The 26,327-nt window shown below is 41.8% G+C and overlaps 1 protein-coding gene across 1 annotated transcript in view; it reads left to right on the top strand.

Annotated features, from left to right (window-relative positions):
* ACSL5 (acyl-CoA synthetase long chain family member 5) overlaps positions 1-22,648 on the top strand; it is a 36,176-nt gene extending 13,528 nt beyond the window's left edge. The window contains exons 3-21 of the mRNA XM_038411271.2: positions 429-537; positions 2,543-2,607; positions 2,708-2,809; positions 3,232-3,331; positions 4,765-4,943; positions 6,810-6,842; positions 7,118-7,169; positions 7,845-7,918; positions 8,598-8,675; positions 12,899-13,033; positions 13,651-13,785; positions 15,196-15,291; positions 16,543-16,615; positions 18,384-18,472; positions 18,559-18,675; positions 19,474-19,617; positions 20,899-21,000; positions 21,489-21,560; positions 21,982-22,648. Coding sequence (XP_038267199.1) covers positions 429-537; positions 2,543-2,607; positions 2,708-2,809; positions 3,232-3,331; positions 4,765-4,943; positions 6,810-6,842; positions 7,118-7,169; positions 7,845-7,918; positions 8,598-8,675; positions 12,899-13,033; positions 13,651-13,785; positions 15,196-15,291; positions 16,543-16,615; positions 18,384-18,472; positions 18,559-18,675; positions 19,474-19,617; positions 20,899-21,000; positions 21,489-21,560; positions 21,982-22,122 — 1,896 coding nt within the window. The 3' untranslated portion in view covers positions 22,123-22,648. The remainder of the gene's footprint in view (positions 1-428; positions 538-2,542; positions 2,608-2,707; positions 2,810-3,231; positions 3,332-4,764; positions 4,944-6,809; positions 6,843-7,117; positions 7,170-7,844; positions 7,919-8,597; positions 8,676-12,898; positions 13,034-13,650; positions 13,786-15,195; positions 15,292-16,542; positions 16,616-18,383; positions 18,473-18,558; positions 18,676-19,473; positions 19,618-20,898; positions 21,001-21,488; positions 21,561-21,981) is intronic.
* Positions 22,649-26,327: the final 3,679 nt, after the last annotated feature.

Raw genomic sequence — 26,327 nt, 5'->3', positions numbered from 1 at the left:
TGACAACAAGCAGCATTTTAGATTACTTGAGTGGTACCAGTGGCAATTACTCCATTTGATGAGTTCATTGAAATAGCTATCTGATAACATGTTAGTCCTGAGGCTAAAATAAGTCCAATATTTTGGAATCTACTAGTTGTGTAAACACCCTAGCTGTCAATTATAAAGGAGGATGAAGTAAGTTTACCTGAACTTAAGGTGGCTTTCAGTGTTGGAGACTACAGTGGATGGATTAATCGGCAATGAACAAGCAGACAGAAGTTTAGGAGGAAGGTAAACCCTCCTAACTGATCTTAGGCTTGTGTGTTAAAGCTCCCCTTCAAGGGGTTTTGGGAGAGGCTTGGAGGAGGAAGTAGCTACCGGTCACACACCTGATTTTCAGTTCACTGATCTGTAACAACACTTAAAAACATATGCTCTGACCCTAGGGAGGTGCCCGAAGAAGTACTTTCTTGCCAGAGAACAAGCTGCTTGGTTATTACTATGAGGATGCCAAAACTATGTACGAGGTCTTCCAAAGAGGACTCCATGTGTCTGGTAAGTAGGATATTGTTCTTGAAGTTGCTTTTAAGTACTTCATCTTGGTCATAAGAAGTAAATGTTTGTTCCAGCTACACAGACTTGAAGCCAGAAGGGATGTTGGCCTAGACTAGGCCCAGCTAAATTGTCCTCTCCTCTTCTGGACCCCCTCTAGGAGAGGTTCTAACTGTGCATAGATTGAATTCCATCTGAGATCTGTGGCTTACCCCCTTAATGAGAGCAAGACCATGCTTTAAATACAGCACTCCAGACATAAGCCTGGAATAGTAACCTTTTAAATAAAGGAATAATCAGTAGCCTCCAAGTCCTACCTTTCTTTCCTACCCTTTCAAATGGCTCTCAAGATGCCAACACCTCTCAGATCTTTTGATATCCTGCCAATGTAAAACTGCCTCCAATAGACTAGACAAAAGTATCTGTCCAGCCTAATTCCACAGTCCAAAGCAATGAAGATTCCATCACTTCTCTTGGAAACATTTGGCTGTGCTGTTAGAGATGAATCAAGGCTTTTCCTGGTGTTCAACAAAATCACTTTTTAGACTCCCCACTGGTGTCTGCCTTCAGGACACTTGGCCACTATTGGCAGGGAGGGGGAGAGGAGTGAAATTTTCTAGTTAATACAGCCTATGGCTCAAAAATAAAGCCTTGGGAGAATACTATGCTAGGAAAATTTTTTTTCTTGCTGAACAAACTAGCCTATTGTATATGAATAGCTTGCACTGCTTTTGTACCTTGTACAATTGAGTTCTTGAAGAAAAGCATTTCCAGTCACTTCAGTTTTTTTAGCTATTTGTGCATCTAGTTGAGTGGGGAAATGCATAGTGCTCATTGAGGCTCAGGGCACAAGCCTACAGTTTCACATTAACCAACGTGAGTGGGTGGAATTGCTAGTAGCTTTGTATGTTTGTAGCTAACTGTGTGTACAATCCAAAAGCCCTCTTTGTTGGAAGGTGACTTCCAGGTTTGCTAACTGAAGATCATATCCTAAACTTAAATGTCTCTCTATCCTAGTATAAAAGAGAACCTGAACTCTAAAACATAGAGGATGCCATTATTCTGAGGCCAGAGATCCAATTTGAAACTCAATTGGAAGAGTGTACCAATAGCTAGGTAGAATTTAGCATTCCATATGATTACTCAGAGCTAGACTGCATAGCCAATTAAACATTGAAAGTTATTTGATTTTAGCCAATTTTTATCTGCAAATTCATCAACTGACTCTGACTTTGGGAAAAAATGTACAATGGCCATAACTGCCAGTCAAGATGTCTCTCAAAATCATGTGAATGGCCAGCAGAGTTGGATGGTATTGTTGCAGCTACCTGACTGGGTAAAAAGTTCTTAAACCAAGAAAATAGTGAATAAATGGCAAATGCTAAATTTTTAATGCATTTTTGTATGTGTGGTGGGGGGAGAGGCAGGGCAGGGGCAGCATGCCAGTGTAGTTAAATGGGGAGATGCACAAGAACAACTCCCAAAAAATTTAAAAATATCAAAGGGCAGAAAAGAGACCTAATCACAGCCAGAAGCCATTCAGAACTCCAATCAATAGTTGAACACTTGATCTGTCCTGGAGATCAATTTGCCAGAGATGTTGCAAAAACTTCCACTAAAACTCCATTTTTCTCAAGTCTCTTGTACTTTTCTGAACATTGATACTCATCTATATTTCTAGAGTCCACTGAATACCTCAATTCTGGCTATGCTTGGTTAATTGCTATCCAACTCTCTTGCTCTCTAGACAAATGACTTGTCCAAGGAACATTCTTGTAGTTCTCCCTGATTGTTTGGAAGATTGACCTCTTGTATAGTCCCTTCTCAGGGTTAAAGATACTTGTCTAAATAAAGATTCTAGCAAAATACTTAATTACATAAGATTGATTCAGAAAGATTGAACCAACAAAGCACTTGCCATGTTTTACTGAAGACAGCCCAATTAATGATCAGTTTTAATATAAAACTTGTATAAATGTTCATAACAAACTTTCCCAACTTTTCTTAGAAAATGGACCATGTCTGGGGTATAGAAAACCAAAACAGCCATATCAGTGGTTGACTTACAAACAGGTTAGTTCCACTTATTTTATATGCAGTCCAAAGAATGGATCAGCACCTTGTAGCAGTCTCCAGTGGTAATGAGCCAAAGCTACTTCCTCTATTCCTGTAGGTGTCAGACAGAGCTGAATACCTGGGATCAGGGCTCTTGTTCAAGGGATGTAAACCATCACCAGACCAATTTATTGGCATCTTTGCTCAAAATAGACCAGAGGTAAGTGACAAGCAGAACCCTAACTATGAGCAACTGTCCAGCACTCATGGGAGTCTAAATTTAAGTGGAGTGCCCCCAATTTAAATAGGGATGGGATTGGATTGGGCTCCAAGTGATGATCTGAGAACAGTAATCAGATCTCCTACTGGGCTTGAGCTTTGTTTTCCTTCCAATCACCTTTTTGTATCTGCTCATCAGTGTCCAGGTGGCTGCTTAGAACTAACCATGAAGATCTGGGTTCTGGCTGCCATAGCAAGCCATTAATATACAAATCTATATTAGATGTATATGTGTGCGGGACTACTCTACAGGCTACTAAACTTGCTCTGGCAAAAGCATTTGAACTACCATACATCTCTGGTAACAAACTCAGGGTAGTTGCTTCTCTAACAATGCTATTTCTTGTTACTACTTTTGTGCAGTGGATCATTTCAGAATATGCCTGCTACACTTACTCAATGGTTGCTGTTCCACTCTATGACACTTTGGGGCCTGATGCCATTGTATTTATTATTAACAAAGGTAAAAACCTTATGTACTCTTCACAATAAAGAACTCTTCCTTTCCACTTTCACTGACCTAACAATGCTCTTTTCTGCTTCAAGTTTCATAGTAGTTGTGGTTTTTCAGAACAGTTAGACCTACACTAGCTACAAACCTAGACCTCTTCATTTCCAGCTCTGCAACTCTGCCCTAAACTCTCAGCACATTTGTAGCTACCACTACTTTCTCAATGCCTATCGTGTAAGATGACATGATCTGAGCAATAAGCCTACCACCGCATTTCTTGGGAGAATTCTTGTACTAAGCTTTAGTGACTGTCCACTAGATCCTAAGGACTGGGAAGAGATTGGAAGGAACTGGGTCATCTGTATCTCACTTATTAATGAGACCCCCTACAAACTTTCTCCAACCAGAAAAAGCAAACCAGTGCAGTATCCTCATAGTTTGAGGTGAGACTCTAAACAATTTGAAACAAAGGATAAAACTAGGGCCCAATCCTGCAACACTTAAGTATGCACTTAATTTGGTTTGCCTGAGATCCTATGCGACTAATTAAATACAAAATTGTCAACATGATTAGATCCAAAGTTCGTAAAATGAGTGAGTGCCCTCTTGTCTATTTCAAGTCTTCCCCTTGGGTCACTGATTCTTCCACTGGTCTCTATCTTGCTTATTTCCTTGTCAGAACTTTCTGTTAAAATTAATCAAAGGCAAGATTTACCAAATGGAATCAGACCATCAGTCAACTTGTAAAATCATTACAAATTTAATTACAAGCCAAGCTAACCTTAGCAACAGGTTCAGTCTTCTGGGACAACAGAGCAGTAATCTAATTAGATTCATTTGAGTCTGAACATGTCACTTGCTCATTAGTGTTGCATTACTGTCTTACCACAACATGCAATTACTAAAATCACATGTAAAAGGCTTCTGTAAATTCAGAGTATTTGAGGCCAATACTCCTTGGAATACATGCTAGCTGCAAAGAAACAAATGTTTACAGTGGGATTTTCAAAGTCACTCAATGACCAATTTCTATCTCGGTCTTAAGGAAAGAGTTGATGGGCATTAAAACTTTATCCCCTGTTGAGAAGCTACACTTCTGTGTTTACAATAAAATGTAAAGCCCTTTTTGGTGGGGCAGGGTGCAGTGGTTGACACTTGTATATTTTTAAGTCAAATCCGGCCCTGGTATGATTCCATTAGTATAGGCCCAGACTTGTAACCATAGTAACTGAGTGCAGAGCATTTGTTGACTTCAACTATTGGCTTTGGCTGCAACCTTTCAAATGAGAACTCAACATGCTGAAAGATCTGAAGGACAGAACCTGAATTTCTCTTAACCTCCAATCAATCCATGGCTAATCTCAATAAGGGTCACATCAGGGCTCCTAGAATTTCAGCAGGAGTTGAATCAGACTTCTGAAGTGCAGGCTCTTACCTTTCTGTAGGTGACATCTCCATTGTGATCTGTGACAAACCTGAAAAGGCACAAGTCCTGCTTAAAAACTGTGAGCAAGGGAAGATCCCAGGTCTGAAGACCATCATTCTGATGGATCTCTTTGATGATGAGCTCAGAGATAAAGGTGCCAAAGAAGGAGTTGAGATCCTGTCTCTTCAGGAAGCTGAGGTATGTGAATCCCTCACTTACAGTCTATCTGATGTTCAGGGAAAAGTCAATACAGCTACTTGGTAAGAGAAGGATTTTGCTAACTGTATATGCTCATTCAAGGAGACTTGATCTGAAGCCAGTCAAATTTCACTGCTTGTTTGAGAGCTTCAGACTGAACATTCAGTGGTATAAACTAGCAATCTGAAGAGACGGCAATGTATTGACTAGGGCAATACTTACACTGGACATGTTTACTACACTGGTAACTGGTTTCCCTAGTTTTACACTCCATGACTGTCATGTACTCCCTATTAAGAAGCTGTAACTTAGTATTAAATCCTCTTTAGATACAACACTCCTCCTATTACAAAGATCTTTTATTTAAGTGTTTTAAGTAGGCATACTGACTTGGTATTCAGATGTCTAGCTTTTTATACAATAGCAATGTTGGGGGTTAATCTGTGCTCCCTTAAATAACCACATACAGACTCTCTTTTAAATAAGAAATTCAGTCAAATCAAACTGGTAAGCCTTGCAGAAATTCCTTTTTGAATGGACAGACTTTCTGCAGCTCTTGAACTGAACTAAGGTATGTCTGTACAACCTCTTGAGTTCCCTCATGCTCTCCAGAAATTAATTGGAAGCTCCTTCTGGAGAGAGCTAGCCCTGGAGATCTAAAGCACAAGATTCTGGAGCTGTAACTTGTAATATGCATGGACTCAGCAAGCTTGCCAGCTTGTGTTGGGCTGTAAGACTTGCTGGACCTCTTGGATAGGAATATTAAGAACCTAATGGCCATATCTGATGATAAAACAAACCAATGATCCGTCTAGCCCTGTAGCCTGCCTTCCAACAGTGGTCATTGCCAGATGCTTCAGAGGGAATAAATAGAACAGGATGACTATCAAGTGGTCCATTCCTGACATCTGGCAGTCAGACTTAGGAAAACACAGAGCATGGGGTTATATCCCTGACTATCTTGGAAATAGCCAGCAATGACTGTATCCTTCACAAGCATATCTAATTGTTTTGTACCCAGTTATACTCTGCCTTCACAACATCCCCTGGCAACAAGTTCCACAGATTGACTGCATCTTGAAATACTTCTGTATTTTGTTTTTTATTAAACCTGCCTAATCTCATTGAGTGACCAGAGTTCTTATGAGAAGGGATTGTATAACATTTCCACTCATTCATGATTTTTTTATAGACCTCTATCCTATCCCTCTGTCTCTTCAAACTGAATAGTCCCAGTCATCTTTTCTCCTCCTATAGAAGCTGTTCCATACTCTTAAATTTTGTTGCTGTTCTCTGTATTTTTCCAATTTGAACCATTTTTTTAATGGGGAAACCAGAACTACAGTACTCAAGGTGTGGGCATACCATGGATTTGTATAGTGACATATTTTCCATTATATTATCTTTCTATTTTCTAGCGGTTCCTAACATGGTTAGCTTTTTTTTTGATGATGGCTGTTCTACATCTGAGCAGATGTCTTCAGAGAACAATCCACACTGTCTCCAAGATCTTTGAGTGGTAACAGCTAATTTAGACCCTGTTTTGTACATGCAATTGGAATTTTCTGCTATGTACTTAAAATTTCATCTGACATGCTGTCACCCAGTTTAGTGAGATCTGTTGTAACTCTTCACAGCCAGCTTTGTACTTGCATGTTTTGAGTATGTTGAAGAGGGCTCTGCAGTAATTGCTGTGGCAGTGTGGGGAAGGCCTAGCACCTGTCAAGGTGTAAAGTCATTGAGAGGCCAGCAAAATGCATGCTGGCTAAACAATCACATGCCCCATCTGGCCTGATTCACCTGCTTACATTGCATTTGCTTTAATATTAGTGTGTTAAAGCTGTCTTTTTATCTCTCTTGACACAGGAGCTGGGCAGGAACAACTTAAGAGAACCTGTTGTAAGTTACTGAAATTTAATACTTTCTTTGATGAAAGCACTGCAAACCTGCCTCTCTGAAGAGGCCTCTCCACCATAACAATGATCCTCTCCTTTCTACCTCAAACTCACAAAATAAGTGAACCCAAGCAGGGTCTTGCTGGAAAAGGGAGAAAAGCCAGGGATTTGGCTACTGGCTTCTTCTTACTTGGAAGATGCTTAGACATGACAATAATGGGGAGAAGGATTTAAAAAAAAAAATCTTGATTATGAAATTAACACTGCTTTTCTTTTTAGCCTCCTAAACCCAAGGATCTTAGCATTGTCTGTTTCACCAGTGGAACAACAGGTAAGTAACAGAGTTCAGACACTAAAGTCTGTTTTTTTGTTATTTATCTGAATTTTCTTCCCTTAGATCAGGGGAGACTATATGTTGAGAGGGGAATACTGGAAACTTCTCAAGACATAAAATGCAGAAAATATAGCTTCTTCTGTGATCAACAAGCTGCTTGATGGTACTGGCAATCAAATGAGCCTGTCCTGCTTTGTCATCCTGTAGTGAACAACTGCAGGAGGCTTCATACAATACACTAAAACCATAAAAATTGAAGCCATTATAGAGGGATAGCAGATATGAGCCCAAAAACCTCCTTTTGTTACATCCAAGCAACTCCACTCAGTGAATAGCTTCCCCAGTCTCAGAATCTGGCCCTCCATCTCAGGCATGTTATTCCTTAAACCTACAGCTCTCCCCTCCACTTAAAACATGCCTAGCTGGAAACACACCTAGACTGAACCTCAGGATTCTATAGGTCATGTTCTGGGCACACTTGCATTAGATGTGATTATGTAGTGGTGACTTCCATCTTTGATCCAAAAGCTCTGTCTCATGACTATATAGTCATACCACAATCTCCTGAGGGCTTGCAAATGTAAGTGACTGAGCAAATGTAAACTAAAACTTGCCAGATCCCTAGTGGCTCTGGCTGCCATGAGTTTGTTTTTCCCCCATGATCTTTGGCAGGTAACCCAAAAGGAGCCATGCTCACACATGAAAACGTTGTTGCAAATGCTGCTGCTTTCCTTAAAAGTACAGAGGTAAGTTGCTGCTTTCACATTTGCAGACTAACTTGGTGCTCGTTCTTTTGGCGGGTCAGGCTTGAAGTGGCTATAATGCAAGATCTCCTCCTGTCTAAGCCACTCAGCTCCACAAAACTATATTCAAGTCCTCCAAGTTGCCACAGTAACTTAATAGCCTACACTGTGTGCAGGACTTTGAAATAGGCTGGTCTACAGTGGAGACTTGTCTAAGACAACTAACCTCACTCCTGTATAAAGCCAGAACATGAATGTATCTTTTTACAGAAATTAGTAGTCAGCCCAAGGAATGGATCTGAGCTGGAACACAAGATCTGAAATACTTGAATCCTGGCTGCTCATATGAGGATCTGAACTTCCCATCTTGGGCCTTTCTTAGGGCTTGTCTAACTTTCCTGAGTGTCCCTGTATGGACATGCTCCTAGAAGGAACACAAGACACTCTTTCAAGAGTGCCTTACTTGGCTCCAAACCAGGCTGGGAAATCTACTTCTAGACAAGGACTGCAGGAATTGCAGATACCATAGGGGGATAGAGGGAGTGTGGCCAACTTCAGTGGTTACTTCCCCAGAGTGATCCTCAAACCTCCAAATAGGATGGAGCAGGTGTAAAATTACCTGCTGTTTCAATATAGCAGTTTAACTGCTGTGGCATGACTATGCTGTTCTGTTTCCCTGTAGACTACATTTGACTGCAAGACTTCAGACATCTCAGTGTCCTATCTTCCTCTGGCACACATGTTTGAGAGAGTAGTACAGGTAAGAGTAAACCAAGCCCTTAATTTATGTATGTGTTTCCTTATGTTCTACCAGATCATTACAGGAAGGAGCTTGGTGTAGCCTTTCTGGTCCTGCAGCCAATCCTACCATAGTACACTTAACACAGTAGCACAGTTAGCTACTGATTTGTCCATAGGGCAACCTCTAAATCCATTATTTAGTGATATTAATAGTCATACTCCAGGGCACATACCCCAACCACTAAACAAATGTAACTATGAATGTTCTGATTAGCCATATAAATGCTTTTGAAACTTGCCAATAAAGGTTTGAACTAAATATTTTGGCAACAAGTTTCTGCAGGCTACATTAAACATTATATAAACGTTCCTTTCATTTGCTAACATATTGCCTTTAGATCTAAAGGCATCAGGCCACCCAGTGAAGTTGGCCATTCTTGTACTCTTCTGAGAAAGTTAATAGCCTGCCAATTCACCTTCTCCACATCTCATGTAGTCTATATTGTGTCCTAACTTGTCTGCCTTCTAAAATCCCTCACTGTTCAGCCAATCTGTCAGACAAGCAAGTGTTTTCATTAGCCGAAGATACTGCTGCCTGCTGCTTGCTTATAATCTCACCTGAAAGTGAGAACAGGCAATGGCCTGGCACAGCACTGTTGTAGCTGGTGTCACAAGATATTTACATGCCAGATGTGCTAAAGGCTTATGTCACTTGATACTAGTCCAGAGGACATGCATTCTGCTCAATAACAATCCAAAGCAGTGCAGACTGATGGCTGTTCATTTTCATCATCTGCATCAGATGCCACCAGCAGAAGGTTGACTTTTCTCTCTTGGTGACTCTAGCTTCCACATCAGAGGGTTGGTCTTTTAAGACTTCTGAAAGCATGCTCCACACCTATCCCTCTCAGATTTTGGAAGGAACTTCAGAATGTTAAATCTTGGGTCGATTTGCTATCTCTAGAAATCTCATGTTGGTGTCTCGTTTGCATTTTGTCAAACTTGCAGTGAAAGTGTTCTTAAAATGAACATGTGCTGGGTCATCTGAGACTCGTAACATGAAATACATGGCAGAATGCAGGTAAAACAGTAGCCATACAATTCTTGGCCAAGGAGTTTAGTCACGAATTTAATACATTATTTTTTACTGAGTTTCTTCAGCATAGAAACATGTCCTCTGGGATGATGGCTGAAGCATGGAGGCATGTGAATTTTTAGCACATCTGGCACATAAATACCTTGCAACACCAGCTACAACAGTGCCATGCCATGCCAACACCTGTTCTCACTTTCAGGTGACATTGTAAATAAGTGGGTAGCATTATCTCCAGTAAATGTAAGCACACTTGTTTCTCATAGCAATTGGATGAACAAGCAGTAGGACTGAATGGACTTGTCGGTTTTTGTTCCATAATGGCACTCAAACAAAACCATGTAAAACTTCAGAGCCCACATTTGTAAGTAGTGCAATCTCACTATCATGAAAGCTCAACAGTACTTGTATGAACTGAATTGAAAAATACTATCTTATCCTTTCTTACAGTGCAAATATTTGTAATCAAATATAAAGTGAGCACTGTACTTTTAATTCTGTTATAATTGAAATCAATATATTTGAAAAGGTAGGAAAAATCCAAAAAATTATTTAATTTCAATTAGTATTTTGTTTAACAGTGTGATTAACAAAAAAAAAATCACATGAGTTAACTGACAGCCCTAATCTAAATTCATATGTGGACAGACCAACTGGTGCATTACTCAAACATACTATAAGCCCCTCTGTGGATGTGTGAACACACAGACCTGTGAATATCTCAAAAAAAAAAAAAAACTGGCTTACAAAACCATTGCAGCACAGGTCAGGAGACTGACTTACCAGGGTATGATCCAGACTAATGTCACCTTTGTCCTGCAATCTTGGGTGCCTTGCAATGCCTTGCTGAAGTAGCTCCCACATGGATTGCACATGCTCGCGCACACACACACCCTTTCAGCATGCAACTGTCTGCATAGCTGCAGTCTGCTAGCCCCACTTGGGTTAAACTTTTTTTGCTACACTAAACCAGTGGATTCAAGCAAAGCTTTTCACCACATGCTTTTAGCCATCTGAGCCCTGGTCTACACTGAGTTTAGGTCAAATTTAGCAGCATTAGATTGGTGTGGGTTTTTTTTTTAAAAAACCCTGCACCCATCCACATGATAAAGCCATTTTTGTTGACTTAAATGGCTCTTAATCATTCTGTACTCCTCCCTGACAAGGGGATTAGCACTGAAATCGACATCGCCTGGTTGAATTTGGGGTAATGTGGACACAATTCGATGGTATTGGCCTCCAGGAGTTATCCCAGAGTACTCCATTGTGACTGCTCTGGACAGCACTTTGAACTCAGATGCACTAGCCCAGTACACAAGAAAAGCACCAGGAACTTTTGAATTTCATTTCCTGTTTGGCCAGTGTGGTGAACTTGGCAGCACAGGTGACCATCCAGTCCCCCCAGAATCTTAAAGCAAATGTTTCTTTGCTCCCTCTGTTGCCTTCATCCCTGAGGCTATTGCAGATTGGAAGGTGGTGGGGGGGCAGGGGAACACTTGCAATGACCTGTTTTCTGAGCTCATGCAGCCCTCCTGCACTGATGGGGCATAGCTTAATGCATGGAGGCATTCAGTGGCAGAGGCCAGGAAAGAATTGCTGTTTGCAGTACCATGTCTGCCATCAGCACCCAGGAGACATACAGTGACTGTGAGCTGAGCAGGCTCCATGGTATGGCAGCAGGCTGAGCAGGACCCTGGCAGCCAGGACCCCTGCTGGCAGGAGCCAGCAGCCAGAACCCTAGATAGGCTCAGCCCACTGCTGGTCTGGGGCTCCATGTGCCAGCCCCACTCAGCCCACTGACTCCCTGGGGTTCCAATCATCCAGGCAGGCAGCAGGCTGAGCAGGGCCAGCAGATGGGACCCTGGAAAAAAGGCATGAAATGATTGTCTGCCATAGTTTTCAGAGGGAGGGAGGCAAGGGGGCCTGATATGTACCCAACACCACCCACAACAAAGCTTTTGCCCCATCAGGCATTGGGAGCTTAACTCAAATCCCAATGGGCAGCAGAGACTGCAGGAACTGTGGGATAGCTACCCACAGTGCACTGATCTGTAAGTTGATGCTAGCCATGGTAGTGAGGATACTCTGACTTAGTGTGGACATACACAATCAACTGTATAAAATCAAATTCTAAAAATCAACCTCTATAAAATTGACCTAATTTCATAGTGTAGACATACTGACAAAACACTGTAGGTCAGTATGCCTTCCCCCAGAGTCCAACAAATGCATCTGAAGCAGCAGGAAAAAGTAGTGTATGGGATGGGCAGGAAGAGAGGAGATGCCTTGACATGTTTGTCCCTCCTTTTATAGTTTCAGTCCCTCACTTGAAAAACATTTCCAGTTGGGCACTAGGAGATAACCAGTGGGGAACATCCTTGCTCATCTGTTTCCTTTCCTGCTTGACACTTGCAAAGTGTAGGGCAGAGGACACTAAGAAAATACCTAAACAAATGATATTGCTAGAACATCCCTTAACACTAATTGTCCTTTAGAAGCAATAAATCCTCCCAGAATAGGTCCAGAAGCCCAAATGTACATTACATGTGGACCATATTGTAATATCCTTTCAGAGTATGCTCACTACCCAACATCACCTTCTGTTTAATCCTATTCTGAACTACTTTAATGGCCTTGAGCAAGTCACTTGGCTGCTGTCTCCACTTTCCTATCTGTAAAATGGAAATTGCAAGCCTTTATCAATCTCAAGGATACTGAATCTTATTACTTCTAAAGAACACTAAATACAGGAAGCACTTAGAGCTAAGAAAATAGCAGTGAATGTAATATTCTTAAAGATCTTAATATCACTAGTCACTGTTTCTTCACTTGTTGCCCTACAGTCTGGGCTCTCACAGTAGAAACTAAACCAAATGACATCCCTCTTGTTGGCCAACAGATAAAAGTAACTTACCAATCCATAAAATGGGGATATGTTGAAGATTAAGTGATTTCATCCTTTACTCTCAGGTCATACACTAGTACAAAGGATAAGTTTCACTCCAAGAAAGCTGCATGCTACAGACAAGACAAGCTTGCACAGCCTTAAACTTTTGAATTGTTCTGAGACTCCTAGTCATGTGAGGCTGGGAATTCTTACCCCAAGCAAGGACTTGCAGGACTACCTATTCTCCATGTTTCCTTTCTAGACTATAATGTACTCCAGTGGAGCAAGAGTGGGTTTCTTCCAAGGAGACATTAGACTACTAACAGATGACATGAAAACCTTGAAGCCAACTATGTTTCCAGCAGTACCAAGATTGCTCAACAGGATCTATGACCAGGTACTCAAAGCTACAGCTTTCCTAGATGAATTTACATGAAGGGGGATGTGCACTTAAATCTGCTTCCAACAGCTGCAAATTCACACAACTTAGCACCTCACTGGAAACTTGGCTTTAAATTAAATGTACTGACTATCCACAAGCTGGAGGCAGAGGTACTGATTAGAGGAGTGAGCATTGTCTCTGTGCCAGGGGCTATAATGTGGGGGTTTGGGGTCACGATTGTAGCTCCTAGATGCTTCAGTAATAGAAATACCTCACATACTTCCCATGAAAATCAAATTAAATGTGGATCTTCAACTGTTAACATTCACAGCAGCACAAACCCTGTTGGCACTCTTTTCTGTCATGGTGTACTCTGCAGAAATCTGCATGGCCCAATCTCTACCACAAAGGCAGTCCCTCAAGCTCATGGCTGAGGTGTGACCACTACACCAAGTGGCACCATTATATTTCCCAATGTCCATGCATCTCTAAATGGATGAAGATGGCACTGGACACTGAATCTAGCACCCTTCAAATTTTTAAAAATGTTTTTCTTTATTATGAGAGAATGTGAGGGAAAATATCCTGGTGAGCTCATGAATAAACTCATTTAAACAACATTTCACCTGCAGATACAAAGCAGTGCACAGAATCCATTGAAACGGGTTCTTTTAAGCTTTGCTATAGCCAGAAAACTAGATGAAGTGAAGAAGGGCGTTCTCCGAAATGACAGCATCTGGGACAAAATGATCTTTAAGAAAGTCCAGGTATGTCTCAAAGGCATATAATTTCAATAACAACATTCACAGTAACCACTCCAGGCCCAATTAAGGTGATAGATGAGCTGGTGGAGATAAGCAGAGGCTAGAACAGCATGGTAAGCAAAAGAAGACTCCCATGCTATATCCACTGTAATGCTGTTTACCTTGGATCAGAGCTGAAAGCAAGAATCTGACACAAGCTGAAGAGCCAGGCTGAATGGTAACAGACTTGGAACATCTGTAAATCAGGCCCAGAATGGGAAACATGTAACACTGAGGTGAATTATACACAAGGACTTCTAAAAACACTACACTATTTTATAGCAATAGTTTAAACAATGCAGAAAAACTGTTAGACTTGCAGTGATTAACTTCATTGTGTATACATGCATGAATGCAACTTTGAGTTGCTGTGTTCCAGTTGGATAGAAGTGTCGCAGGGGGAGGAACACTCTGCACCTGAGTTTAGTCTGAAGGCAGAGTTGAGCTGAAACTGAACTTTCTGGAAGGTGGGACTGCTTCTCTCCTTATTGTCCTTAAAATCTGAAGTGTCCAATCCTTGGTGACTGCTCCTTATGGTAGTGTTAGTGTAAGGTATAGTACACTGGATACTCTTCTGGCATCTAAGAATAGCCTAGCTTTCTGTTTCAGAGTGAGCAGCCACTGGATCAACAACCAAATTGGGGCAATAGCAGCATGGATAGGGGAGGGAAATGAGATCTGAAAGCTAAAGCAGGCAATGAAGGTAGAGATCTAATCCTTGAGTTATCACTGGCTGCCCATGTAAAATGGATAAATGACCAGCATTCTACCTCCAGCTTGGATTTTACTTGTAGCTACCTCAGTTGAGATATTGTAATTCTTGGCACTTTGAAAAGCACCCTGAGACCCTTCCCAAATTAACTTGGGATGTGGGGAGGGGAATGCTGATCTGACTTCTAAGCTAGACATGGCTGCCTTGAAGTAATTCCAGAAGGTAGCCTCCATGTTCTAGAGCCAAGTGGGACAGAATACAATGATGTCTCTTCTCCCTTTGAGAAGCTTGGTGTTTGCACCACTGATGCCTGTTGGATAGGAAGACATGCTGGAATGTTTTGTGATCCTCTCTTCAGTGAATGGCACATAAGCCTTAGTCCTCCATTAGCTGGAGCCATACTCAATTCTGTTCAAGAAGTGGTATGCTGCCTTTGGAGGGCTTGTGTAGCATAGAAGATGACTGACTAGCTGCTTGTGGCAATCCTTTCTGTTAAGGAGAGGAGGAAGAAATCAAGAAAATGGGCATACCTTGAATGAAGTCTCATATTCCCATACACAGCTTTAACATGAGACCATTAAACACACTTATTAGTCACAAACCCTTGACTCATATAGATGGATCAGGCTCTGCTTTTTGACTACTCTAATCACTTCTTGCAGGAGACCCTGGGTGGGCAGGTGCGTATAATGGTAACAGCCGCTGCCCCCATATCTCCCTCTGTCCTGACACTTCTCAGAGGAGCATTGGGATGTCAGGTAAGCTACCTTCTCTAAGACTACTGCTAACTTCTCCAGACTTGGTTTGACAGAACACTTTCACTGACAAGTGACACTGGCCCAGACTGAGTGTAGTGGGGGGGTATTATTTTTGTATGAAGTATGGACTTCTCCACATGCTGAGAAGACAAATGCAATAGCATTCTACATTGCAGAAAATAGTCTTATACTAAAAGACCTCACTTCTAGAACAGACTCTCCATCATTGACTCTTGATCACACTAAAACTCTTCTCCCCTATCTGTCCTGCATTTTTCTAGCTGGATCCAACATCATACAATCTTTAGAGCTCAGTGCTATATAGAATAAGGGCCTCTTTCTAAATGAGTGGAGGATGAGGTAGCTTGGAAGGCTGATGCTGTCAGGCACTTCATATAGCCAAATATGAAGACTAACTCCCTATCATGAAAAGCTTAGTCCAAATAGAAAGCAAAGGAGGGTGGAGTGGAGCAGTGATTCAGATGACTGAATTTACAGCATCTCATAGTGCCACAATCCTATTAAGACTTGTTTGTTTTGTACATCTTAATCTCTGCAAATTAAGCCTGCAACCCCCCCACACTGTAGCATTTAGTATAGTAGGGGGAGAACATGAACCTTCTGTGGTACACTGTTTTGAGAGGCTTGCAGTTCATCTTTCCAGAAGATGCTCTGCAATACAGCAGTCAATGTGCAGGGGAGTATAATGGGGTGCCAGGAGTCTTCTAGCAACTTGCCCTGTTAGCAAGTGTTCACTTCAGCCACTTTATGCAGCCCTCTTCATGGCAGGAGTGTACCACTAGCTCTGTGCAGGATATGGGTAGTGGGAATGGCTCTGGATGGAACTGGGAAGGGACTCTAGACAGCTCAGTTCAGGGAGGAAACATTTGTTACCTTTTTCTTGCCAATAGGAAGAGTTTGGATGGGATCTCTCTGCTCAAATCTGCACTTGGACCATTAATAGGGAGGCCTGCACCAGGAATTCTGCATTTATGTGAAGGGACTGGATGTAGGCTCAGTCTTCTCAGTGGTAACTCTGACCATACAAAAACAGTAGGCTATTGGATCTAGGTGGCTTTTACAATAGCTGTACACAATATTAATTTCCTTTTATTGCATATAAAGGATGGATACTTCATATTGTCATGTAAAGTGCACCTTGACAGTCTACAGATGGGCACAACTCTTGTTACAGCAGTGACGGCACAAGGACTCCAACACTAAAAGGGTATTTGTTTCCATCTTATCCAGATTTTTGAAGCCTATGGTCAGACAGAATGCGCAGCTGGCTGCACCTTCACGGTGCCTGGAGACTGCACAACAGGTATGGCTGAGATTGAAAGTCTTCCCTGAAGCTGCCAAAGGCAGATGGCCTCCCTTCCATGGAAGTGTTGGGCAACTAAATTGTCCTAGGAGCCTTTGAAAAGATCACACAACTTTAAATATTTTCAGCTTCTTGCTGCCCTGTAGTGTACACCACTTCTCAAACACCCATTAGCACCAGTTAACCTTGCTTTCACTTTTCTATGAGGTGAGGGCTGGCTAACCCTGAATAGCATCTCTTCTGTTCATCACATGAACTTGCTGACCAGGTGGCTTAATCATATAGTTCTGTTAGGGGCAGAAGGATAGAAATGTGTTCTTTGGGCATATAAGGCTCTAGAGGACCAAAGCGCACACATCTTCCTTGCTCACACTTCACCCAGAATTTCTTCAATATCTCTTCTGAAACACAATTGGGGTCCTATCAAATTCACAGCCATGAAAAACATGTCCCAAACCACAAAATCTAGTCTCCCCCTGAAAAATCTGGTCTTGTGTGCTTTTATCCTAGACAGATGTCACAAGGGAGACCAGTGTTCCTCAAATTGGGGGTTCTGTCCCAAAAGGGAATTGTGGGGGGGCTGCAAGGTTATTTTAGCAGGTCACAATATTGCCACCCTGACTACTGCCTTCAGAGCGTGGTGGCCAGAGCAGCAGCTGTTGGCTGGGCACTCACCTCTGAAGGTGGCACCTTGCCAGCAGTAGCACAGAAGTAACAATGGTAATACCATACTATACCATCCTTACTTCTGCACTGCTGCTGGCAGTGGCTCTACCATCAGAGCTGGGTTCTCAGCCAGCAGCCACCATTCTCCAGCTACCTAACTCTGAAGGCAGTGCTGTCACCAACAGCATAGAAGTAAGGGTAGCAATACTGCAACACCCCCCCACACACTAACCTTGTGACCACCCCCACAACTCCTTTTTGGGTCAGGCCCCCTACAATTACAACACTCTGAAATTTCAGATAGCTGAAATCATGGAATTCATGATTTTTAAAATCATATGACCATGAATTTGGTAGGGCCCTAAACATAATCCAGGGAGGCACTGTTATGTTTTCAGGCGTTTTTACATAACGTATGGAATACTGAATCAACTTCCATTTTGTATCTTCGTGGAAGAATGCAGAGCTGCTTTATTGTTGCTCACAATACCCAATATTTAGTTTAGTTTGGGTTAACTAAGCCTCAATACAACCATTATTCAGGAAAAGGCTAGATCCAACTTGGATCACTTAATCACTATGAATTGAAGCTACTAGGCAGAAATCCGTTTACCAGCACACAGCAGCCAAGACTTAAATTTCAAATAGATGAGCGGGGGGAGAAATTTATCCTAATTAGAAAAATGCCAGGACATGAGATGGAGGGAGCAAACTAACACATGTCCTAGGATTTTAAACAATCAGTGGCAAGGACCAATGACTTGCATCTCAATAGATGCTATAATTTCAGCATGAATAACCTGTTAGCTAAAATGCTCTTCACCTCTAATCAAGATCTGTTGGGTTTGTTTTCCTGCAACAGTGAAGAAATCCCTGATCCAACCATTGCTTTCCTACCTTGTATAGTACACAGATTAGAAACTCCAAAGCAATATAGGGGGCCCTTTAAAATCTCAAGGCTTTGAATTCCAGACCCTCCAAGCAAAGTAGAAACTGACTTTAAATTGATACCCTCAAAATACCTTGATGGTACAAGGAAGTAACCTCTGGATTCTGCAAAAAGGCTACAGACTTTACAAATCTGCCTAAATTTCTCCTGCAGGCCATGTTGGAGCCCCTCTACCCTGCAATATCATAAAACTAGAAGATGTGGCTGACATGAACTACTTCTCTTCCAATAATGAAGGAGAGGTAGGCAAACCTGTCTCTGGAGTGATGCTGTGTGGACTGGTGCAATGCTACATGTGATGACAAGTGCTCTTGTTTGTATGCTGTAGGTCTGCATTAAAGGATCAAATGTCTTCAAGGGTTACTTGAAGGATCCTGAGAAAACAGCTGAAGCTATTGACACTGATGGCTGGCTTCACACTGGAGACATTGGGAAATGGATGCCGGTAAGTTGTCACTGGTTTAATACCTGCTATAGGAGGAACACTTGCCTAGTTTGCAGAGGAATCTTTGGGAAGTGATTGTCACTACTAGTGAAGGCAAAAAGTATTGGACTGTCATAGGCTACATAATACTAGCATTGTCCCAAATTGTTAAAGTTAGGCCTAAGCATCTTTCTTTTGGATATGAACTCCAGTTAATTCTAGTTAATCTGGGGGCTTTGCTTGGCATACTACAAAGATAATATAGACATAGAACTGGTGTTTGGAGTTGGAGTCTTGATTAAAACTTAGATGTCAGAGTGTAGAGTCCATCCAAGGACCACTTCTCACCACTGATTGGCACAATATGTGGTTAAAGAAAGAGGCTAGTAACTGTTAAAGTTGCTGGGGTGAGGGTGGAGTGCCCAAGACCAATTAGCTCAGGCAAGGGAGACTTCAAATTATTGGCCTGACAGGTGTTAACTCAAAAACATGCCATTGCTTTCATGATGATCAGGCAAGGTGAGATTTTTCTCTTTATTAAGAGAAAATAAAGGTGCTGCCTAATCATGTCCTGAGATAATTAGAAGAATAACTGAGGGGTTGGGGCTACAGAGACTGATTAACTTAACCAATTAGTACCTCAACTTCTCTGTGGGGTTGTAAAGATGCAGCTGTCTGAGACAAGCAGCATGATTCCATTCAACAAAAATGAAACCATTACAGAAGGGAGGTCAGCTTTTTAGAATCAAGCTTTAATGTGGGGGAGAAGGAATGACTTTAAATATTAGGAAATACCCTAACATTAAAACATTACTGTAGAATGGAACTCTGAAGATCATTGACAGAAAGAAGAACATCTTTAAGCTGGCACAAGGAGAGTACATTGCACCAGAGAAGATTGAAAATGTCTACATCAGAAGTGCTCTTGTAGCCCAAGTTTTTGTACATGGGGAGAGTTTAAAGGTAAACTGCTTCTTTCCTGAGGTGCTTTACTCCCTAAATAGGAACTGAGTACTCAGCCTTGAAGAATCAGGCCTTTTGAAGCATTACCTTGAGTACTTCAGACCTATACATTGCTCTGAAGCTCGTTCTGTGTACATGCTGTAGCTTCCCCTCAAGAGCCTCTGGGTTTAGTGTGTGGGTATAGCTGGACTGATAGACAGGTCAGATTACTGGTGGACCCTTCTGGCTTTAAACTCTGCCTGCTAACCAGGCTGTCTCTTGCTAGCTCTCCCTATTCAAGGGCAGGAATCTTCTCTTCAGCAGTGTTTGTCAGGATGCTGTCCCACAATTTTTATTATCTCTAAGTAGGCTGGAGGTGATGAGAACTAACTTGGGGGGAATTCAATGTGTGGGTTTTGAGTGATCAGAAGTTGCCTAAATGATATTACTGCAGTTGATAAAATTCCCATGTACTTCAATGGGAGCATTTAGACCAATGGTGAAACATTTTAAAAACCAGAGGGCAATCATCAAACTCTTAAGAAATAGGTGCCCAGAGCATAGGATGGATGGCTATAGACTATTTGAAGCTGCCATTAAACTGTAGCTCATACTTAGAGCTTATTTACATTATGCAAAACTCTAACTCAAATGGTAAGTAGTTGGTATATGCAACACTCACCCTATCCAGAGAACTCAGGCAATTGTATTAAAGACTTAGACTTTAACGCCAGAAGGGACCATCATGGTCATCTAGTTGAACCTCCTGCACATCACAGGCCACAATTTCACCCACTCACTTCTGCAATAACCCAGGCTGAGTTACTGAAGTTTCCAAATCATGATTAAAGACTTCAAGTTACAGAGAATCTACCATTAACTCTAGTTAAAACCAGCCCATGCTGCAGAGGAAGGCCCAAAAAACCCAAACCCTGAGGGTTTCCATCAATCTGACCTCAAAAGTCCTTCCTAACACCAAACAGGGTGATCAGTTATGCCCTGAGCATGTGGGCAAGACTCTTTTCCAGGTGTCTGGCAACAAATTCTCTGCTGTAATTGCCAACTGTTTAAAAAAACTGATCTTAACTAGGCACTTCCTCTGATGCATGTTGCCTTAGAAGGGAATCTGCCCATATCAGTGAGGGGCAAAGTGAGATCCCTATAGTTCTGCAAAGTCTTTTTGGGTTGAGATTCTAGGTATGACTCCTGTAGAGTCCAACAGCTTAATGCAATCCTGTTCAACATTTAACTTTTGACACTTTCACATCATACATCTTGTTCCAAATGCAACTCTTTCCACAGTCTTCTCTAGTGGGTGTAGTGGTTCCTGACTCTGAAGTACTTGCAAAATTTGCAGCAAAACTTGGAATAAAAGGTTCATCTGAAGAAATTTACAAAAATTCAGTAAGTGACTTTTTAAGATTGTATCTTCTGGGTGCATTATACTTGTGCTGCAGAAGACAACAGTCCTGCAGAAACTACCTTAAGGTGGACTTAGGATTTTTCTTTAGTGTCTTTAGAGTTCTATATTTTAAACTTCCATTTAAAATGCTAGTTGCTAGTCACAACCATTTTGAGTGTCCTGTAACAAGCACTGGATTGAGGTGGCAAGCCCTGAGTTCTAATCTTAACGTTGCCACAGGGGCTTAGGAAGACTAAGGCAGTGTAATAACTTCCAATCTGGCAAATGAGGATAATGCTCTACTGGCCTTCCTAGGGATATGGCTGATGTTTATAGGGCTCTGAACACAGCACTGAGTGGTAAGTATCCAACCCTCTAAGCATAACTTCACAAGAGGCCCACTACCCCACCAAGGATTTAGAAAGGGAGGTAGCTTTAAACTTCTGCTTGCTGTGTTGTGATGTCTGTTTTTCAACTTGGTCTATTCTAGGTATTGAAAAAAGCTATTTTAGAAGACCTGATCAAAGTAGGAAGAGAAGCTGGCCTTAAGTCCTTTGAACAAGTGAGTATTTAGGATTATGAACTTTCTGTAACAGGCATTAGCACAGGCAAACAGTAGCTGCTAAAGGCCTGGGAAGTATGCACTGCTGTAGTTTATGCTAGTCCTGAACCTCCTTAGTAAAGAACCTATCCAAATGGAAATTCAGTGCCTCTTCAAAAAGAAAAGGAGTACTTGTGGCACCTTAGATTAATAAATGTATTGGAGCATAAGCTTTCATGAGCTACAGCTCACTTCATCAGATGCATTCAGTGGAAAATACAGTGGGGAGATTTATATACATAGAGAACTAACACAGCTGCTACTCTGAAACCTGTCAGTGGCTCTTCAGTTTATCATGGTACTGATGATCCCCCTCAAATGCTAATCAACTAGCTGTCAGTGATGTGCTAGAAAGTGTAAATGTCTGTCTTTCTACACTCAGGTAAAAGACATCTACATTCATCCAAAGATGTTCACTATTGAACAGGGACTCCTGACTCCAACCCTGAAGGCAAAGAGAACAGAACTCTCTAAATACTTTCAGACTCAACTTGAAGCCCTCTATGCAAATATGCAGGAATAATAGGGTGGCATATCTAAACACACCTTGAGATTTCTGTGGAATACCAAAGCACTCCTCAGGACAGTAAGTCACCTACTGAGAAAAAGATTGAATGGAGGAGCAAGAGGAATCTTAACAGGAAGATACATTCATACTTGCCAATTTTATGCCATGGCTTGGACTTCATCTTCATGATGATGATGATGATCATAAGCTATTGTGTTCCAGTTTCCTCATCTCTGGAATAGGCACAAGATTCCAAGTAAGGTGGAAGCTCTTGCTTTCAGACTGAAGCACACTGATCTCTAAAATGTGCTTAGAAGCAAATAGGCAGGTTCTACTAAGCTTCGTTCTTTGTTAAAAAGTGGTTGTCACTCTCTCCATGCCCTCCACTTGTTAAACTGAATTGCCATTGGCTGGAAGACTGACCTTCATTTGTAGTGCCTCCAGCACTTTCTTAAGCCTGAAATTATTTGTATTGTGCTTCAGCTGCCTTCTGTAACTACTGCTATGTGAAGCAATAAATTTTAATTGCACATTCAAAAAACTATCCTATAGGAGTGATCACTTCTGCAGTGTGTTCTTGGCAAAATTCAGTCACTCGGACCATCGTGGTAGAATGTCTTTGCAGAATGCTTTGTTGTGCAGAGATCTTAGCTCACATTATAGCTGACCTACTGGCTTCATGCTTGCACACATACCACTGGGCTACAGGACCAACATGAGGTGATAAAAGCTGAGACCTCTATCCATCTGATAAGTTGAGTGAAGCTGTTGTCCTTGCATATGGAATACTGAGTCAATCCAATGTTGGTGCTGGAGACTCCAGCAGCAAGCCATAGCCTTCAGGTAAGGCCACCAGAAGTGCCTTTCAAAGCTCTCCCAGCAACTTAAAACTTCATCATAACATGAGCTAATATTAAGACAACTGTATGTCTAAATCTCCGTCAAATTGTCTCCTAACCTACCAGGATAGGTTAAATAGGAAGAGAAGTGTGCAACAAGAACTAATTTTTTTTTTCTAGTAGCATCAGGTGAGAAATGCCTCACTATTGTGCACTTCTCTTCCATTATCATAATAGGAAATAGCATGCAGCTGATCACAGGGGGTGAGACAGCTAAGCAGAGACTTAATAAAATAGAATAATATGCAGGAATGGAAGTCCCTCCCCACATAAAGCCAACACTTTGTAAAACAAGGAATTGGGGAACCTATCCAGTAGCACCTTCTTTCCAAAAGGATGCTTCTGCAGAGGAATGGAAACTTCATTTGTAAATCTTCCTGAGAGGAGACTGAGGTCAGGTCTACAAAGGTATAACTACATTGCTCAAGGGTGTGAAATGTCCACACCTCTGACAGTTACACCACTCTAAGCCCCAGTATAGATAGTGCTATGTCAACATAGCTACTGCATCTTGTGGCAGTAGATTAGCTATGCATATGGGAAAGCTCTTCTATCCACATAGTAGCAACATCACTAAAGTGCTACAGTAGTGCAGCTGTGTTGGTGCAGTGCTTAAATGTAGACCTGCCCTTACACTTTTTTCCAAAGACCCAAGGGATTTCTAGGAATGGTTTCCTAGATGCCTAGCACACCAACTGCGCCAAAATTAATATCTTGCCTATAACAAGCTTGACACCAAGGCCTTGGCTCTTTGGATGTATTGACATGAACTGGGTGCAACTGGGATGTGTAGTCATATATGCTCTCCTTTAGCATGCAAGGCATACCTGTTCATGCCACAACCTTTCATAGGGGGTGCTAATGGTTAAACCAACAAAAGGATGGGCAAGAATTCCCAGGGAATTATGGAACAGCTTCTAGAACTGGAATAATCTCCTTACTCCCACAGCTTTTTTTCCCCACAAGAGACACCTCAACATTCTTTTAGAGATAGTTGCTAGTCTATATTGCAATAAATCTGCAGCAGTGAGTTTCAGAACCCAGGTCAACTGACTCAGGCTTATGTTACAGGGCTAAAAGTAGCAGTATGGACAATCCAGGCTTGAGCTCGAGCCTTGCCTCTGATTCCCCCCACACTGGATTTCAAAGGGGGGGCTCCTTCCCCATACAATGTCTACACTGCTATTTTTAGCCACATAGCATAATCTCAGCTCTGAGCTGCACTACCATGTGGCTTTTTATAGGGATATAGATGTACCCTAGAAGTCAAGCCAGTTTTGGCAAACATTCTGATTTAACCTAGACCCCTGATCAGGTGGTGAGTCTGATATGCCTGCTTAAAGGATATTATTAGGGTTGCCACTCTTCCATGGTGCTTGGTTGTCATTTACTGTCCCAGAGAAGCTCTAGTGTAGTTGAGATCACCAGGACTTTGTGGTGCTGGGGTTGTATTACAGTAGCATCTAAAGATGGGCCCACTAGCGCTGTGTAGTGGACAACTAAGTAGTCCCTGTCCTAAACTCATGGCTTTTTTTTTCCTACCCCAGAAACATAACTTGATCACTGAACTTCTGGGTGAGCTCTACCTAGATACCAGAATGCATTAGAGGCTAAGTACAGATCATCAGGGATTTTTTTTTTAAACTTTCAGCAACCAGGCTGCTAAGTATAGGTGTTCCAGGTCTGGATGAGTTCCTGCTTCAAGTTCTGGTGGCTTCTGCATGTGTTAAGTCTAAGTGGCTTCTGTACCAGAAAAGGATTGCCACACTTTTTTATATTAAAACAGCCTTGAAAGATGACATTCTTTGCCCAGGATGCTATTTGTTGCCATGCAGAAGATTTGACCTATTTATCCCTTCCAAAAGCAGCAAGTGCCACTACCACCAGCAGTGCAGAAGTCAGGATGGCATAGTATGGGCACCCAGGCAACAGTCACTGCTCTCTGGCTGCCCAGCTCTGAATAATGCAACTCCCTTCTGGGTCAGGATCACAAATTCTGAGAAACAATGGTCCCCTGTTAATCTGTACAGTATAGGGTAAAAGCACATAAGACTAGATTTCATGAGCAGAGATCAGATTTCAGTTCATGGCTGTGAATTTGGTAGGGCCCTACTCCTGCATCAGTCACAAGCCTTATCTACCATGAAGTAGACTTTTCTAGAACATAATTGCCTGCATGTTGCTTTCTGTCCCTCTTTGAAGTAGCCAATATTGGCCACTACTAGGCAGGATACTAGATTCCATAGACCACTGGTCCAATCCCATTGAGCCATGTTTCTGGTGTTTTTTTCCCTTCCCCCCCCCCCCCCCCCCAAGCCACCACTGGGAGCTATTGAAGTGAACTAAAAGAGTTACTCAATTTTGGAACCTTTTGTTTTCAAAATATTCTTCCTTCCCTGTGAGTCTCCCTTACTCATAATGTGAACTGCTTTAGCTTGCAGCATATTCCTACTGACTACCCACAAAGGGATACAGAGATCTGAGAAAAGGAGTACTTGTGGCACCTTTAGAGACTAATAAATTTGTTAGAGCATAAGCTTTCATGAGCTACAGCTCACTTCATCGGATGCATTTGGTGGAAAAAACAGAGGAGAGATTTATATACACATACAGAGAACATGAAACAATGGGTATATAAATCTCTCCCCTGTTTTGTTCCACCAAATGCATCTGATGAAGTGAGCTGTAGCTCACAAAAGCTTATGCTCTAATAAATTTGTTAGTCTCTAAGGTGCCACAAGTACTCCTTTTCTTTTTGCAAATACAGACTAACACAGCTGCTACTCTGAAAAGAGATCTGAGAATTACCTCACTTTGCATTCCATCAGGTACATGGTTCATCTTAGAAGGAACACCTTGAAACCCACACAGGAGCTGAAGCAGTGAGGGTTATAACTGAACAGGCAGCTTATAACTCTAACCCTGCAGAACCTGTAAATGCTGCTCCAAATAAGTTAGCAGTTGTAACATTAACGGAACTACTTGAGGATTTACTTTGAACTGTTCACACAAAAATCTCCTGATTGTTCTTTGAAGTCCTAATTCTCAGGGTCTATACTATCTTGTGTTTATAGTAAGTGGGGGAAGGTGGGTATTAACTCATATGTGGCTTCTTCAAAGATGCTTGACAAACATTGTACCAAAGCTTATTCTATCATGTACTCTGCAGGAATGCTAATGGGAAGTTAGGGTACTATAGCAAGTTGCTGCCATCTTAAAACAAGTTTTATCTAAACAGGAGAAAAAAAATAAGCCAGTTGTTCCTACTGCTTATAAGGTCAAATTCTCTTTCCTTCCTCTACAGAACTCAAGTTACTCTAA

This window comes from Dermochelys coriacea, chromosome 7 (assembly GCF_009764565.3).
Source record: "Dermochelys coriacea isolate rDerCor1 chromosome 7, rDerCor1.pri.v4, whole genome shotgun sequence".
In the NCBI taxonomy this organism is placed as follows: Eukaryota; Metazoa; Chordata; order Testudines; family Dermochelyidae; genus Dermochelys; species Dermochelys coriacea.
The sequence above is the reverse complement of the archived record's forward strand: the minus strand, read 5'-3'. Positions and strand labels throughout refer to the sequence as shown.